The 16445-nt window shown below is 46.8% G+C and overlaps 1 protein-coding gene across 1 annotated transcript in view; it reads right to left on the bottom strand.

Annotated features, from left to right (window-relative positions):
* Positions 1-4147: 4147 nt before the first annotated feature.
* Positions 4148-16445, bottom strand: part of LOC142588669 (uncharacterized) — a 38118-nt gene continuing 25820 nt past the window's right edge. Inside the window, exons 4-6 of the mRNA XM_075700492.1 lie at positions 16100-16158; positions 6218-6441; positions 4148-5066 (exon numbers count right to left, since the gene is read on the bottom strand). Of these exons, the coding sequence (XP_075556607.1) occupies positions 4481-5066; positions 6218-6441; positions 16100-16158 (869 nt within the window). The 3' untranslated portion in view covers positions 4148-4480. The remainder of the gene's footprint in view (positions 5067-6217; positions 6442-16099; positions 16159-16445) is intronic.

A 16445-nucleotide genomic window follows, 5' to 3' on the forward strand; every position in this document is an offset into this window, starting at 1 on the left:
CGATAGTGGCGATCCAGAGCAGTGAAAATAGATAACCGGATGAGGTAGGTGGTCCTGGCGTCTGCGATTGGTCCTCTTCCGTTACTCAGCTTGCCGTGGCTGGTCGAAAATCGCGGCGGCGTACAGCGAAAGGTTAATAATGCCACTAAAACTGGTTCTTATCAACCCTTACCGAGCTGCCAAAGTGATGGCAGAGTTGGCAAAGTGATGTGTTATACTCGCCGTGAAGGCTCAATAACGCTATACTGCCACGCAAGTTTAATATTCGCAAATAAATCTATGCTTTCCAGCAGATGCGACTAGCAAGTGCCTGAGCGATCGTCGGGTAGCTTCTTCTATTCCTTTCGGGGCGCGGCAGTCTCCTGTTCTTCACAATAAAATTCATTTTCTTCGGCTTATTAATGCATCTTTATGCCTACACCTCACTTTGGCGCGGTGAATTTTCGCGGTTCTGTGACGTCGCGTTACAGAAAGGTGAAGTGGTTTCTCCAAAAGCACAAATGAAAAGGCGCCGAATCATAAATAATCATTCTTCTTTTGTGCGGTATATTCATGCATAATCAGTGTGTACACGTTATATCAGATGAGGAACTATCGCAGTTTTCGAGGCGTCGCCTTACAGACAGGTGAAGTGGTTTGTCCAAAAGCGCAAGCGAAAACGCGCGGAATCATAAATATTTATTATTCTATTGTTCGGTCTATTCATGTATAATCAGTGTGTACACGTCACCGACGACACACACGCTCTTTTTCCAGCCTATTTCGGTTTCTAGGAGCCTGCCAAGGGGCACTAATTGTTCGCGTAGCTCCCATATGAAATCTGCTATTCAAAATTTAATCGTTGGTATAAGTGGTGTCGAGGATGGCCCCAAAAGTACTAGTTTGCTGTAGGCACCCATTGTTAATAATTACAAAGTTAATTACCGTAACTTCGCTAATTAGGCAAGTAATTTCGGGAATTGCTCTGTACCTATAGGCTGCCAATCCAAACACTCGAATGGTAAACATAACGTTACAGTGCTTTATATTTTTCTAAGTTTAAATATGGTGGTGCAGCTAAAAAGACACCCTGTAGATATGATGTCAGAGCGTAAGTTTAATTACAAGTAGAGCTACAGATGTGTCTGGAATAATTAATATTATTATAAATCTCTATTGTCGCGCACCAAAGCACAGCATCACAGACTTTAGAGACCCGCCACGTGATCACATTAGCGAGATTCTTCGAAACATGGCAGTAGAAAGCGCAAGTAACGACGTCACTAATGACATCACACACAAGAATGTGGCATGATATTTAGCCGGATAATTAATGGAAAACACTTGCATGGCATAGACCGAACACCTTCCTAGCAGAGCGCATGTGACGTCACTACCTCCTCTCTCGCTTCGCCTCTCCCGGCGCTCGCCTGCTAGATCGCTCGCAACAGCTGCGCGCGCGCACTCGTTGCGTGCTCTGACGTCAGCACCGGACATGGCAGGTAAGGTGCGCTTCGTACGCCGTTCGCTAGGAGGCTACGCCCCGCTAGGTTGCGCGCACTGTGCTTCCTCGGCCACCATCGATCCCCGCACGCATATCGTGCCAGGGGAAAGACGTTCGCTCGCTTAACCTAAGGAACACCATTGCCGAGGTGCGAATGCCACTATAGACACCTTAGTGAAAGATTAGGGTCGCTTACCATTTCTTTATGTGCCAAGACCAGTCGAGAGGAGTAAGAAATGTCATCGATGCGCAACGTAGGTGAAGGAGGGGAGTTGGAAAAATTTAGTGGCTCGGTCCTCGTGATTCGACTTGACCGACAGCGGTCGCCCACTCCGCGGCATCCACATTTCCATAACTGGTAGATTGAAATAGCGGACACAATAGTTGCTGCGACGCATACATTCACTGAACTCACACGAATAGCCATTTGGTTGCATCCGACACCAGAACGGGACTTCACAGGCTAAAGCAAAAGTTATCATTGGCCGCGCAATTCGGTGAGCGGAAAAATCGCCTTTCTTGTACAACACACTTTCTCACGCTTCTCACCAAGCCTCAAGCGAGAGCAAGCGTTAGATCGAACTCTTATGTTGTCTACGTCTAGGAATGCCATACGCGCCGGTTTTCTGTATATATTACGGAAAATACCCTTTTAAGACTGCGTACATTGGGCACCCCCCTCCCCCTGAAGCTTCCGTAAAACAAATTCTCACCAATTCTCCACACTTATAAATAAAATCGCGAGACATTTCGTTTTTGTCATGGCATCTCAGGCGTGGTCATGGAATCCACAGCGTCCCTATATACAGGACGCTGTGGAAGCCTTAAGCGATACTATTCTGCACAGTAGGCTCATAAGTTCCTTCTGAATACACAAACATGCGAGTAATCTCGCTTTTTATCTGTCCCTTACATTTCAAGAGTCCTCACGCTTATTTAGTCCAGTTCAGTTTATTTCCAACACAATGTTGGGGGTCCTCAAGGCAGAAAAAGTTGTCATAAACAACTTGAGGGGACCTGGGCACCATACAGACAGTAGGCACAGTGACACATTCACAAAAGAGCAATTTGAAAGACTTTACATTACAAGGTATATTGAAATAGTGAAAATAATATACAATGCAAGATAAAATCAAATACAGATATGGCAACTACTAACACACAATAAAAACATGGAAACATGAAAAAATAAATATGCACTTGTGTTAAAGGGCTCTTCACTCATTCAACAAAAAACATCTTATTTGTGACTTCAATTTATAGAGTTGCATGCTAAAACTTATTTTTGAATTCACACGCTTTATTAGTGCGGGTACTTGATAAGCGAGGACAACCCTTCCGTAATTTGTACGTGTTCGTGGTGTTGTTACCCGTTCGTTACGCAGTGCATAACGAGCTGACGTTGTGTGAGCTGAATGTAACAGGTTATGTTTATCAATGTGCAGCAGGAGTTTGTAGCCATATATTTTACTCGCTTTGAGCAAATTGTGTTTAATATACAAAGGACTAGTTGGTAGTTCCTTGTGCTCACCATAATCATTTTCAAGAGTCCGCAGCACTTTCTTCTGCAATACCTACAGTTTGTTATAATTCGTAGTCGTTGTAGTACCCCAAACTAGTGTGTAGTAGGATAAACGGGAGTAGATGTGGGCATAATATATGGCTTTCTTAAGCTGCAGATGAATTAGATCTGACATTTTGAATATTGAAGCAATTGTTCTGCTTATTTCGGAGGTTAGTTTGTTTAGGTGTGTATTCCACGCCATACTTTCTTCAAACCACACACGTAGATACAATTTTTGACATTTTGCGCGTGCTATGACGGTGTCCTGAAATGTCAACGTGAGTGCACTCTCACATGTTTTGTTAGTGGGTTTGAACAAGGCAGTTTTTTTTAGGTTCAGCGCTAATTTATTTGCATGAAGACAACTATCAAACTGCATTAGGTAGTCGTTAAGCGAGTTCTGAAAGTCATTAAGTGTGCGCGCAGAAAAATATATGTTGGTGTCATCCGCATAAATTACTAACTTTGGTGAGTTAGGTATATCAAATATATCGTTTATGTAAAGTATAAATAACAAGGGCCCTAGAATCGACTCCTCAGGCACCCCTTGTTTTACTGTAGTAATTGCGGAAATAACTTCATCAATTCTTATACACTGTTTTTTGTAAGAAAGATATTTTTTAAAAGATCTAAAGCAACGCCACAATTGCCGTAATCATGAAGTTTAACTAATAAAATCTCATGGTTAACACAATCAAATGCGTTCATAAGATCAATGAAGAGACCAACCATATAAAGCTTATTTTCAATGTCATTCATTATTTCATCTTTAGCACTTAATAACGCTAGTTCAGTTGTTCTATTTTTCTGAAAGCCGTACTGTGCGTCATTTATTACTTGGTATCTCGTTCTAGAATTCACGAGACGCGTGTTACTAACATTTTCAAAGACTTTAGATAGCACGGGCAGCACCGAGATTGGTCTGTAATTACATATGTCACTAAGGGTCCCACACTTGTGTATTGGGCATATGCGGACAAGCTTAAGAGCAGAGGGGAAGATTCCAGTTTCCAGCATTCGATTAATTATATGCGTGATATCTTTTTCGGCGTGAGCACAACATTTAGAAAGAAAATACATTCGTATTTTGCCTCTATGTGACCAGTCCTCATTAAGTATTCGCCAGAATAATGCGTTAGATTGCCCGCACAATTACAACCGCCAATTGGAAGTTGTGAGTCAGCTTATCTACATGCACATACCGGCCCGAAATTTCTTGAGGGCATTGTCACTGAGATCTTTAAAATCCACATTGGCATAATCAAAGCAACAGTTGTTTAATGGCACTTTTATTCTGATGGAGCTCTCTATACTGCGAACGAAATGTACCATTAGGCAAAAGTGCCTTTTAATAAAGATGGACGAGCCACGAAAAGTTCAACAGGCATCACAGGTCGCCGAGCGAAAAGGATGTCATTTCATTGGTTCATAGCTTAGAAGCGATCGTCAGAGACGTTGCAGAATCCTTCGGGTAGCGGCTGGGATCCATTCTTTACGATATTGCGCAGTAATGCGAGGTTCTCGGAGTCTTCCAGCAGACCCCAGGAGCCCGGTCCTACCACAAACTCTTCAGCTGTCATGGTCAACAATCGCAACTTGGGAAAAAAAGTGCGCATAATCGCCTTGACTTCTAGCGGACTCTCAGACTGCAGGCTCTTGACGCACTGTTCCTGGGCCCAGCCGAACACGGCGTTGGTCACGCTGTCCTCGGAAACCTTTCTGATCCTCTCCACGATGTATCGAACGGTTTCCTCAAGGGCGACGTTGAATTCCTTTGAGGTGAGGATTTCCGGGGCTTTAGATGACGTCAGGAGCGTCTCCGCAATGGCGTCAATTTCTGGCTCGCGGCTTTGCATGAAGTAGTCGATGAACGAGCACAGCCGATCAGCTTTGAGGTTTTTCTCAATATAGAGGCCGCACGCGTCTACTAATCCCTGAACCAGGTACTTCTTGGCGGCGAACCTTGCGTGCAGCGCGTCGTCGATGCTCTTCATCTTAGGCTTGCCGGAATACAGGTACCTACGTGGATAAAAGAACGAGCAGGCAGACGCTCGACACGCTGCTTCATCTTGTAGGCTGATTTTTCCGATGTTAAAACGTCAACATGAGCCACTAATATTTTTCTCGCTTGAAGACAAGCGGGTAAGATGGTCGACCATCGTCATCTTCGTAGGCCTTTTACCTGCACTGCCAGAAGAAAGTACCTGCCAGAAATCCCCAATTAGCGGTGTCTTGTATTGCTGACTCCCTTGCACGCCTGCGTGTTCTCTAATCTCACCGCACCAAGTAATCACAATCACTATCACACCAACCCTGCCACCCTCGACTGCCTTTGCCTTGCGTTGGCACTCCTGTTGCTTTAACAGAACCCGAGTTATCAAACCAACACATCGCATCACCTGTCCTGTCCAAACCTTCCACAACATACACCGATTACCATGTTTTAGCACTGGCCTGCGAAATTTTGAACTGCACCATTCACTGCATTTCATTTGCGCTAGCCTATCCAAAACTAGCACATTTATTTTCGGAGCTACATAGTAACTACTGAATCTTTCCTGTCCTCATGCTGCTCTCAAAATTTTCAGTACTTTGCCGCACAACATCATGTCGTGTAAATAAATTCATTAGCGTAAACAACAAATTTTCTTCTTAGCTTTTCCCCTTCCTCATGAAACATATCTGCCACATTTCACCAAAAATTGCACATTTCACCACCCTGCACATTTTTCTTATTTTGAAGCCAACAAGAAAATCTGTAGACGTTTGAAGCTTCACTGCAGTTTTCTTTAGCTTAATTTTTTCTCGCCACTTGAATGTTTTCCTGTCAACTAATGCACTTCCATAACAACAATAGTAAGGTTTGTGGGATCACTCCTGTAAAAAGGTCAACGTCATGTACTTGTCGGAAAATACTTCAGGGATTTACTGATTGACGTAGTGATTGCGTACTAGAGGTGGCATTTAAGTGTCGTAGTGGAAGGCTTCGAATAAATTCTGACCACCTTGTCCGAATCTAAGTAAAAGTGCTTTTGGATTAACGCCAGTCCCGTAGAAATGAGGCCTGCGCTACATTAAATCAAATGCAAGACCAGTAACTGGCTGCCCAGTAAGACCAGACTGTCCAGTAAGAAATGCTCTAGCGGGGCCACTCCGACAAATCGTCTCACCTGAGCAGCAAGTCGAAGCCGTCTGGGTGGACATCCGTGATAACCACCTCGCTTTTCTCGGCAAGGTTTCCGAAAAACATGGCATGAAACACTTCATTTCTCATGGCCAGGAACAGTTTGTGTGCACGGAATCTCCGCTCGGGGATGTCGGGATGGTCCTCCGGCTTCACCCGGAACTCGAAATCTGTGAACTCACCGCTGTCCAGAAAACTCTCGACGCTGAACTGCGTTCGAAAAAGAATCGGTAAAAGGGAAAGTGCGAAAGATGCCATCAGTGCGCGGCGGGTTCAACAAAGCCTGGCTCACGCAATCACAAGCTCATGTGATCGGATTTCGTCGTAGTTCATTCGATTCTAGAGATCGTGTTCTTTGATAGTCGCGGGGAACGCTACCTACAAAAATTATTCTGCACATCTAGGAGGAGGAAGAGGACGAGGAAAAAGAAGGAAGAAAAAAAGGGAGGGCAACCAGACGCACGTCTGGTTTGCTACCCTACACCGGGGAAGAGGTTGAGGAGATGAACAGAAAGAAAGGAGAGAGAGGTGAAAATGTACTGTATCTAAGTGGGAACATGCGTAGTTATCCATCCCTTCATGCCTACAATCGGTTACTGAGCCTAGTCGATTTCACGAATCGTACCAATGCCCACGTCGCATTGTAAGCCTGCGACGCGTGGGGCCATGGTACAAGAATGTTTGTCTCTGTAAATGGTCTGCTGTCTAATCGGTATAACACACTCTGAAGAACGTCGCGTTCCATGTCATAAAGATCACGGAAACACAGCAAGTGCTCGGTCGTCTCTATGCAGTTGCATGACTTACACAAACGTGCGTCGGACATTGCAATCACGTCACTTGTTTCTAGGATACTTGTAAAGCGATGCAATGGAAGATAACGTGAGCGACGCACCTCAGCCATTCGGTCGTAATTAGAAACTCACCTGCTGGTCCTACTGTCTAATATACAACGCTGTTCGTGCGCCAACTGGGAAATTGTGCTTATCATACAAAAACACGGGTCTGTGAACTGCCTTCCTTTATTAACTCGCTACAACAGTGCGAAACCTTAAGGGGTGCACATTGCGAGGCTACTGAACACCTGGGGTAGGCCCTTCATTTTCAAAGACTGATAACTGCAGTTCAATTTATAGCGTGGCGCATATGAACTGCCTAGATGATGTTTTTCTAGTGTGTGTTGGAAAGGGGGCGGTATGGTCATTTTCTGCCGTAAGCACCGGAATCGTACCGATCGCAGTGGGCACCTGGGCTATTCCGATGGATCGAGGGGGAACATGTGCTTTCAAAAGTTGAAGTGAGTTCGAAACTGCTCACGCCGTATGTGGAGCGAAGTTAGGCCCACTACAACAACGTTTGAGCCAGTGAGTGAAAGACATGAGAATCGTTCGGACCGATGACAGGACCCAAAGATACTCTTTTTTTATTCTTCCATTTTAATCTCGCAGCTCGCAGCATGAGGGACCAGGCGCACTAGCCGGAGCGCGCCATATATAAAAGGCGGACGAGGAAGATGGCGACAGCTGCTATAGGCCTCCCTGCCACCCCTCTTAAGGAAGAAGAGCAGCGGTGCCCAAGAAACGGCCTTTGATGCCGTGCTATCGGGAGATCTGTCGTTTCAGTCGTTGTAAAGCAGTTGAAAGCGGATAATGGCGGCGAGGTCCCTAGGTAGGACGTTTTAACCCTGTCTATCGTCACGACTTCTTCATGTCTGTTGATGTCGATGGTAAGTGCTTTTTCTGTCTACCTGAGTTCCTTGAAGGGGCGTCACGGGGATGCTTAAGAAATGGTCGGATGCCTTCACGCCATACGAAGACGTGGCTCGCGGTAAGCACGTCTTCCGGTTTGGTAGCCAGGGCAACCACCAGATTCTGCGGCAGGCGCCGAAGGAACGGTTCACGCAGCAGCGGGCTGTTTGCGTCCAGCCTACAGTCACTGAGAAACCGCCGCATACGACGTAGAAGTTCCGACGGTGGACGGTCACCGAGCTCCTCTTCATTGAGAAGCTACTGGAGGCGCCCGCACACAGACACGGACTCGCGTTGCAGCACTGTCGGTTTGAAGTGTTCATAGGGGCGGTGCCGTGGGGTGCGTCCACAACGTTTTGGAACTCCTGGACCACCCCTGTAGGGAATGCCGAGACAGCGTGGAGGAACCTCGCGCGCAGCGCGGTTATGCGCCGAACATCGAAGATTGCCTCTACCAGGCTGCAGGGTATTGTGGCCAACAGGACGGCAGGTGAATGTGCACCGTGGCTAGCCCCTCTGCGCTGTTCGGCGGTCTCTCGTCACTGCACTTGTTCGCGATGCCGTGCTCGTCATACAATCACGTCTGAATCACCACCAAGGTCAGGTCCGCTGCAGCAATGTGTGAGCCAGCGAGTGAAAGACCAGAGAACCGTTCGGACCGATGGCAGGAGCCGAAGACACTTTTTTTTATTCTTCTTCCATTTATTTCTAATCTCGCAGCTCGCAGCACGATTCACGAGACACACCTGCCGGAGCGCGCCATGTATACAAGGCGCTCGAGGAAGCTGCCGACGGCTGCTAGAGCCATTTAGAAAAAAATCGATTCATTCTTAGGGTTTTAAACTTGCTGCACTCATCTCGTATAGTTCCTATTCATTGGAGCAATATTCATGGAAAAAAAGAATTTGTGAGCAGTGCTGCCTACAGAGCTTGCATTGAACATGGTAAAAGCGCTCATGAACACATTTTTTTATAATGCAAACATTCTTAACAATACGTCACGCATTAGTCCAATCGCTTTACACGTTAACGTCACGCGATTTCACGTTATGTCTTCGTGATGACTTACGCCAAAAGATTATAAAAGCTTCCGAGAACCAACTCGAAATTCTTAGCAAGTGAAAGTCAGTAGTAAGGGAACTCCCGATGCAATTTGTGTTTTATCCATTGTAAAATTCTCGACCCCGGACTCAGCTGCATAACCGGGCGCTTGGTAAAAAAAATCTGCCTGCTCAACAGCGGTCGCGAATATGCCACTGCGGACGAGAAACACGCCACACGTGTACACTCCCCTCCCCCCCACCCCACGCGCCCCCCCCCCCACCCAATGGCGCCTCGCGAACTTGGTGAAGCAAACAGCACAACCTTACTCCTCGAAACGCAGTTTTACTCTCTACGAAACAGGCTATATAGCCTTTGTCGCGTTTTGCGACCAAGTGTTCCTTATGGAACACTTGGTCGCAAAACGCGGGGTTCGAGGCGGAGATAGATGCCTGCGGTCAGCGAAGCAGTCGGACCGGGAGTGGCGGTGAGGCTGCAGGCATGCAAACCGCCCCTTGCAGGACTATGTCTTTCGGCTTTTGGTCGCGCCGTTTTCTGAGAAAAACGGGGTCTGCTGGTGACGACATTCGTTGCTTACACTCGATCATCCTGCGCCGATCTCGTGCCGAAAGAGTTTCATCTGTCTCGCATGGGTGCTGATAACCTTGAGTTCAAGACGTGATATGTGTCCGCAAGCAGCAGCTCTGTGACAACGTACGGGCCGCTGTGTTTAGCTTGCGTATTCGCGGGCTGGTTATGTGTCGTTAACTGTTTGTGGTTACGGTTGCGGCTGTAGTAAATCCCTCTCCTGTATGCGTTATCCTTTCTTCCGCGCGAGAACATGGTTGCTGTATTACATGGTTGTTGTAGTACTGTTACAGATTTATCTATATGATATCAACTCATCAGTAGTCTCTTTCCATACCCGCACCTGGTAGTAACAGCTACTGTATTGCGGATGGGAAACCGGCCTGCTTCGAGGGAACTCGACAATTTTCATATCAGCGATGCCGGTGCTCCCCAGTTCTTCCTTTCGCAGTGCGCAGCAATTATTATGCTTGTTGAGCAACGCGGAGGGCCGTTTTTTCTCCTCGTCATAGATGATCGAGCCAACATTAATACCGCCTCGTATTATCAATTTCAGCGCATGGCCCGACTCATTGGCAGTCAGGAAAACTTGTTCTGGCATGCTGCAAGGATCGGGTGGACGCACGGGTATCTGTCCATGCTTCATGTGCAACTTGACGTTACTGTACTTCGCAGTCGGGACGCTGACAACATCAGTTCCGTCAAGAGGAAACATTCTCCACACAAACAGAACCGCCCGCGGGGCAGTCTCAACGCTTTCGCGACACTTGACAAGTTCTCTCAGTCTCTCCATTTCTGCGGCAATACTTGCCTTCGCTCAGCAAATGGACACACCCACCACTACGGACCAGGAGCAGATCGGGCAAGTCGATCACGTCAGTGCCATTGATGACGCCCGGACCTGCAAAGCCGTCGTCGGTGACTATGTAGCAGTGGACGACAGGAAGTTCAACTTCATCGACGTGCACCCTTAAATCTGGTTCGCCTAGGAATGGCTCTGTCCACCGGCTCCGCTTCTCGCCGCCCCGGGAGGTGCCAAAAGCTCATTTGCTCAGCCGCAGATCGGAGCCCATGTCGAGCAGGGCGATAATCCCTTCGCCGTCAATGCTAATGCTTTTGCACACCCTTTTTGAAGACGTAGTGCGTAATATGTTAGTGACACTACATGAGCGACCCTGATTCGGACACGATCTCGCGCTTTAACCATCGCAGTTACACTTCGTGCAATGAAATGGGCGCCGTGGCTTAGGACATTGCCTCGACAGGTGGCCCGCTTGTTGGCATTTGTAACAACGTACTCCACCCGTACGTAGCCCTCGTTCTCACATGGTGTTGCTGCGTACAGCATCGTCTACGCGTGTTATCGAAGCACACGGCTGATGGCCACTGTTCAATCTGCTTCGGCTGTCGAATCTTCGTGCCAATTTCCCGGCTTTCTATGAAGTTTTCATAGGCTCTGATAGCTTGTAGTAACTGGTTGACGCTTCCATAGCTTCTCTTCCATGACGTGAAACTGATCTGAGTCGACCAGAAGTTTTTGTCCGACAAGATTTCTATTGTGTACCAGCAACCTCAGCAATTGTATCCGGCAGACTTAGATTGATCCTATCGCAAGTTGTTTCTTTATTTCGGATGTACTTCATCACGCCCTCGTCCCGACACTGAACTCGTTCTACCATTTTCCTCCATAAGACCGCAAGGATTTCCTCAGTCACGAAGGCCGATTAAAATGCAGTCACAAACTTGCCATGAGTAACACATTGTTGCCGACGATATCAGCCAATCATTAGCAGGCCCCTGCAGCTTGAGGTGAATGGCAGTTGGTCGTCTGTGTTCAGACCAGCTGGATGTTTCCGCAACGCGCGTAAGTGTTTCTATCCAATCGACGGTACTGATTTCGGCGCTGTATCCCGTAAAATTTGGGATTGCTGTAGCTGGGTCTGCACTCACATGAATAAATGCAGTGGTCGATTACGGATTCATCCTTTCCATCATGCGAGCCTTTGCTGTGAAGGCCTCGGTCAGCTGTCGCATGATGGCGTTATTTGTGCCTAGATACAGCTGACCTGATGGCCTTGAGGGAGCAGAAGTCGAGCCGCCAAACTCACGGATCTTCCTCCTGCAGTCGCGAGAGCTGCGCAACCGTTTGTTGGAACTGGTCTGGTGCGCCGCTGGCATTGGGTCGCCTGCTGTCCCGTTAGAGCTCGGTCACGCTCGTCACCTCTTCGTCAGCACGTGTCTGGGCATCAAGACGTGCTATACGGGTGCTCGCCGTCCTGGCTCATCTTGACGGGCTTGTTGGCATTATCCCGCTTCTGAGTGTAAAATCCTTAAACAAGTACTCGGCTGTCAAATCGCGCACCTGGTAAAAGAAATCTCTCTGGTCAACAGCAGCCGCTAATGTGCCGCTGTGGACCAGAAACACGCGACGCGAAGTAACACACACGCGTACACTCGCCCTAAGCGGCTCCCGCGCACTAGGGTGCCTCGCGAACTTGGGGGAGCAAGGACAGCACTCTCTGCGACAGTGGCTACAATACACAGGGTGGTAAAACGCGGGACTCGAGGCGGAAAAAGATGCCTCCGGTCAGCAAGGGGGTCGGACCGGGGGTGGCGGTGAGGCTGCAGGCATGCAGACGGGACTGTCTCCGCAATATCTTTCGGTCGCCTCGTTTTGTGAGAGAAACAGGGCCTGGTAGTGACAGTGTTCCTTGGTTATGCATTGTCCCTAGATGATTAAGCACGCTCGTCTGCAGCTTGTATAGATACTGCACTCGTATCTCGCCAAAAAAAGCTCTATATCATTTCTATAACATTGGATCAGCTTTTGGCTTGGTGTGTGTATCGCTCCATTTCCTCTTAATCATGGCAGCTTCTATGGTGTGGTTTTTTTATATAGCTTTTCATATATACAGGGTGCTTTTTTTAACTGTGCCAATTAATAAAAATTGCCTGTGGCAAATAGCGAAACTCTCCCCCTTAGTTTAAATTATTCATCGAGGCGGCCATCTTCTACAAGAAATGGAATAATTAGCATAATTACACTAATTAACATTTGCACTCATTGCTTTACAGCACATATTTCAATCTACGAATTGCAGCTGGTGCGTTTGCAAGCCATATCGACTTGGAACGAATTCTGAGCATGGCATTGGTTTCGAGACATGCGCCGTCAAAGTTGAGGTAAAAATACACTGTTCTTCCACTTGCTTCTTGAAGGAAACGCTGTTTTATGCAATGAAGCCAAGAAGTAACTCGAATGCCAAAGCGTTTCGTCGATCACCTTGAAAATAATTTCTCGAAACTGGTGGAGTTCTCAGTATAATTTTTAAGTGGATATGCCTTGCGAACTCACCGGCTAAAATTGCTTGATTGAGATATACGCCGCAACGTAATGAATTGGTGGGCTAATTTGCGTAATGATGTTAATTATTTAATTCAGTGTTTTAATTTCTCGTAGAAGTAATGGCCCCCTCGTCGAGTAATTTAGGTGAAGGATTAGAATCGTGCTAAGTGCCACGGGCAAGTTTTTCAATTGGCGCAGTTAAAAAAAAAGCACCCTGTATATTATTGGGACGATTAGTGTATTTACGAGACACGCACCCGTACATGCAAGATCAATACAAACTTACACGGACGACTCTAGAAATGAACAGCCCGTAACAGGCATGAGAAATGTTAGGGCCAAAAAGAAAGTAAGATCGAGTGACACTTTATTGCCGGCGTTGCTGAAACTGCACATTTGCATTCTAATGTCGCGGCCGCTTCATAAAAATAAGAAGGTGCCACCTGCCACGTCAGGCGGGCTGCAATGGCAGCGAATGTCTCATCCGTAGTTGCATTATCGGCCGCTTGGCTGGGCCTAACAGCGCTAGCTGTCGGGGACGGGACGCGTTGGTTTCCACGGGCGACGCCGTTCGAAGCGCGTTGTTCACGCATTTTCTATGACGATAGCGTATGACAGCGTTTTTGATGGACGCGGAAGGTCGCACCTTTTTTATTTCTCTTTTAGGCAGCGGCCGTGATAATGTATAACACGTCTGCCATGATAAAGGCTCGACTAGCTCCGTCAGTGAACAAACTGACGTCATAGGTCCTAAGCACTTATAAGCAATAATAAATAGTCTTCATTTTAATATATTTATAGCCGGGCAAGGGAACCAGAGTTTAGGATAGCCAGTCAGCCTCTGTGAAGGAGTACGTTTACCTAGGCCAATTAATCACAGGGAACCCTGATCAAGAGAAGGAAATTCATAGAAGAATAAAAATGGGTTGGAGCGTGTACGGCAGACATTGTGAGCTCTTGATTGGAAGCTTACCATTCTCATTGAAAATGAAGGCGTACAATCAATGGATTTACGGGTGCTGACATATGGGGTAGAGACTTGGAGATTTACAAAGAAGCTTGAGAACGAGTTAAGGACCGCGTAAAGAGCGATGGAACGAAGAAGGCTAGGCATAACGTTGAGAGACAGAAAGAGAGCGGTTTGGATCAGAAAGTAAACGGGGATAGCCAATATTCTAAATGACATTAAGGAAAAAAAATGGAGCTGGGCAGGTCATGTAATGAGCAGGTTAGATAACCGTTGGACCATTAGGGTTGCAGAATGGGCACCGTCAGTGACGTCACGCTGACGTTACACTGTCGCTTTATGACGTCACACTGGTACGTCAGTGTGACGGCATAGTTTTCATTTATTTTCTCTAATTTCAGCTGCTGGGGGGGCGGCACCTTAAAGGTCCTCCAAACTTCACGCTGAGTTTCGTTACAGGATCCGTCAGAATTTATCGCAGTCCATCCTTACCGGTAAACAATATTTCGGCCTGAACACACGCTGCCAAAATCCACGACGCCACGGCGATCTTGTGCGGGATTTTCTAGGCGGCGTTGCCACCCGACTGTCCTGTTGCAACTTTTCTGGCTTATCAAGGCTCCTCTCAATATTATTGCTAAGTTTTTTTTTTAGTATGCCTTTAGAGGATGAGAATGATTGCCGTTCTCAGAACTGATAATTATAGGTGCCAGGCCACTGTTTACGAAATGGTCGTGGTCTTCTGCACGAGGGGAATCTTGGCGAAGTGCGCCAGTCAACCACTGGAGACATGCTCCAGCAACAAATTATATTATAAAGTACTTATTCTAAATCAATCCCATCGAGCGCACAGTGGACTGCGCGCGAATTACAAAGGACCGAGCTTTTCGTTGGTGGACAAACTACAAGAGGCGTCCGCAAAAAGATGACTTCCATTATGGCCACAAAGGGGCATCTGGCATTCGATAGAAAGAAATTGCATAAAGTGCAAAAGGCGACGACTCGCCAATGCTCCTGATGGATTTCTGAGCGATATGAGCCATGTGTTGAGGCTACAACAACATCTTTTCTTGTATTTGTTCGCACGGCTGATGTATTTACTACCCCTCGCTTCGCACCCAGCAAGTGCGAGAGAGCACGATCGTGTTCTCACGCGGGGAAACTTTGCGGCGTTGCGTCGTTTAACACGCGGGCGTATACGCACCACCGTCGGCGCGAAGGCTCGGTGTCGAGTGTCAGATTCCTGCTGCTTTTCTCTATACGGGCCCCCTGTTTGGTTGGCCGTGGGCATGGTATGGCGCCATGGGCGGTGATGTGCCAACCGTGCACGAACATATCTATTTTTTTTTATTTCCAGTGAGTCTGCATACCATGCGTTAGAACTTCGTCTTTCTTTTTCAACCTTGCGTCTATGTGTAACACCGCGTTATCGAACGTTTGGTTTTTCTTCGTTTTTCCGTGTTTTTCCGATGCGTCGTCCTAGACTGCATCGGCGTAATTTTAAACTCTACTTAAATTTAGCTGAAACACCCTGTATATGAGAAGAATCAAGTAGCAGGGCGGCCGGCCGGACGGATGGACGGACGGAGCCAGCCAGTGGCGTTTCTCAGCTGCGAACACAGGCGACCTACAACATTGTCATGTTATTCGCAGTATCATATTTTCCTAATGAGTTTTTATGCACTTGGCAGGGCATAATTGTGCAAGTGCTTATATGTACTCGTATTATTGTTTAGTTAGCTGCTTCTCTTGTTTTTTAACTAGTAACCAAGCGTCTTATTATAGTCTGACTGAGATATTTGTCTGTATTACATGTAGAGGTTGTTTCAGCGAACTTTCTTTTTTTTTTTACATTGACGGTGCAAGATAACACAGTTCTAGTTCACGATCTGGTCTATGTAAAGAAGCGGATATGATTTGAAGGACCAACTGAAATGCATATTCTAGTAATTACCAAAACTTACTAATTAGGTGTTTAATGGCCTTATGGCACATATTGCAATTTACAAATTCTAACGGGTAATAGCGCAAGGCATTTCTACTTGAAACGAATTGTGTGGATGACGCCATTTACAACTTATGCGGCGTCAAACTTACGGTAAAAATGCAGTGCGGTTCCACTTTAAAAAAAAAACACATGAAAGCACAGCCGCAAAACAATCAAGAGGCGGAACTCACGGGATGTTGGATTTCCGAGTCCTTCGCCTCTGGCAGTTTGGCACGGCAGCTCTCGCAGTCTGATGACGAAGAGAAAAGCACAATAATATGGTTTAGTGCCGAGCTATGGTGGCTTTCGCCTTGAAGGCAATTGCTCAACCCGCGACATGCATCGTAGAACTCACGCAGCGATTGTCTATCAGCTACCGTTTCTAAATGCATCACTTGAAAGCCGCCGGAAACGGATTTCCTACAAATATTTCTAGAGAAAACTTTGGCGTTGCGATCAATCATCTACCGTGAGGACGATTACTAGTACGTCTATATACCTAATCTTACTGCTTGTGGCTTCATACGTTCTCGTAAC

The sequence above is a fragment of the Dermacentor variabilis genome, chromosome 7 (assembly GCF_050947875.1).
Source record: "Dermacentor variabilis isolate Ectoservices chromosome 7, ASM5094787v1, whole genome shotgun sequence".
NCBI lineage: Eukaryota > Metazoa > Arthropoda > Arachnida > Ixodida > Ixodidae > Dermacentor > Dermacentor variabilis.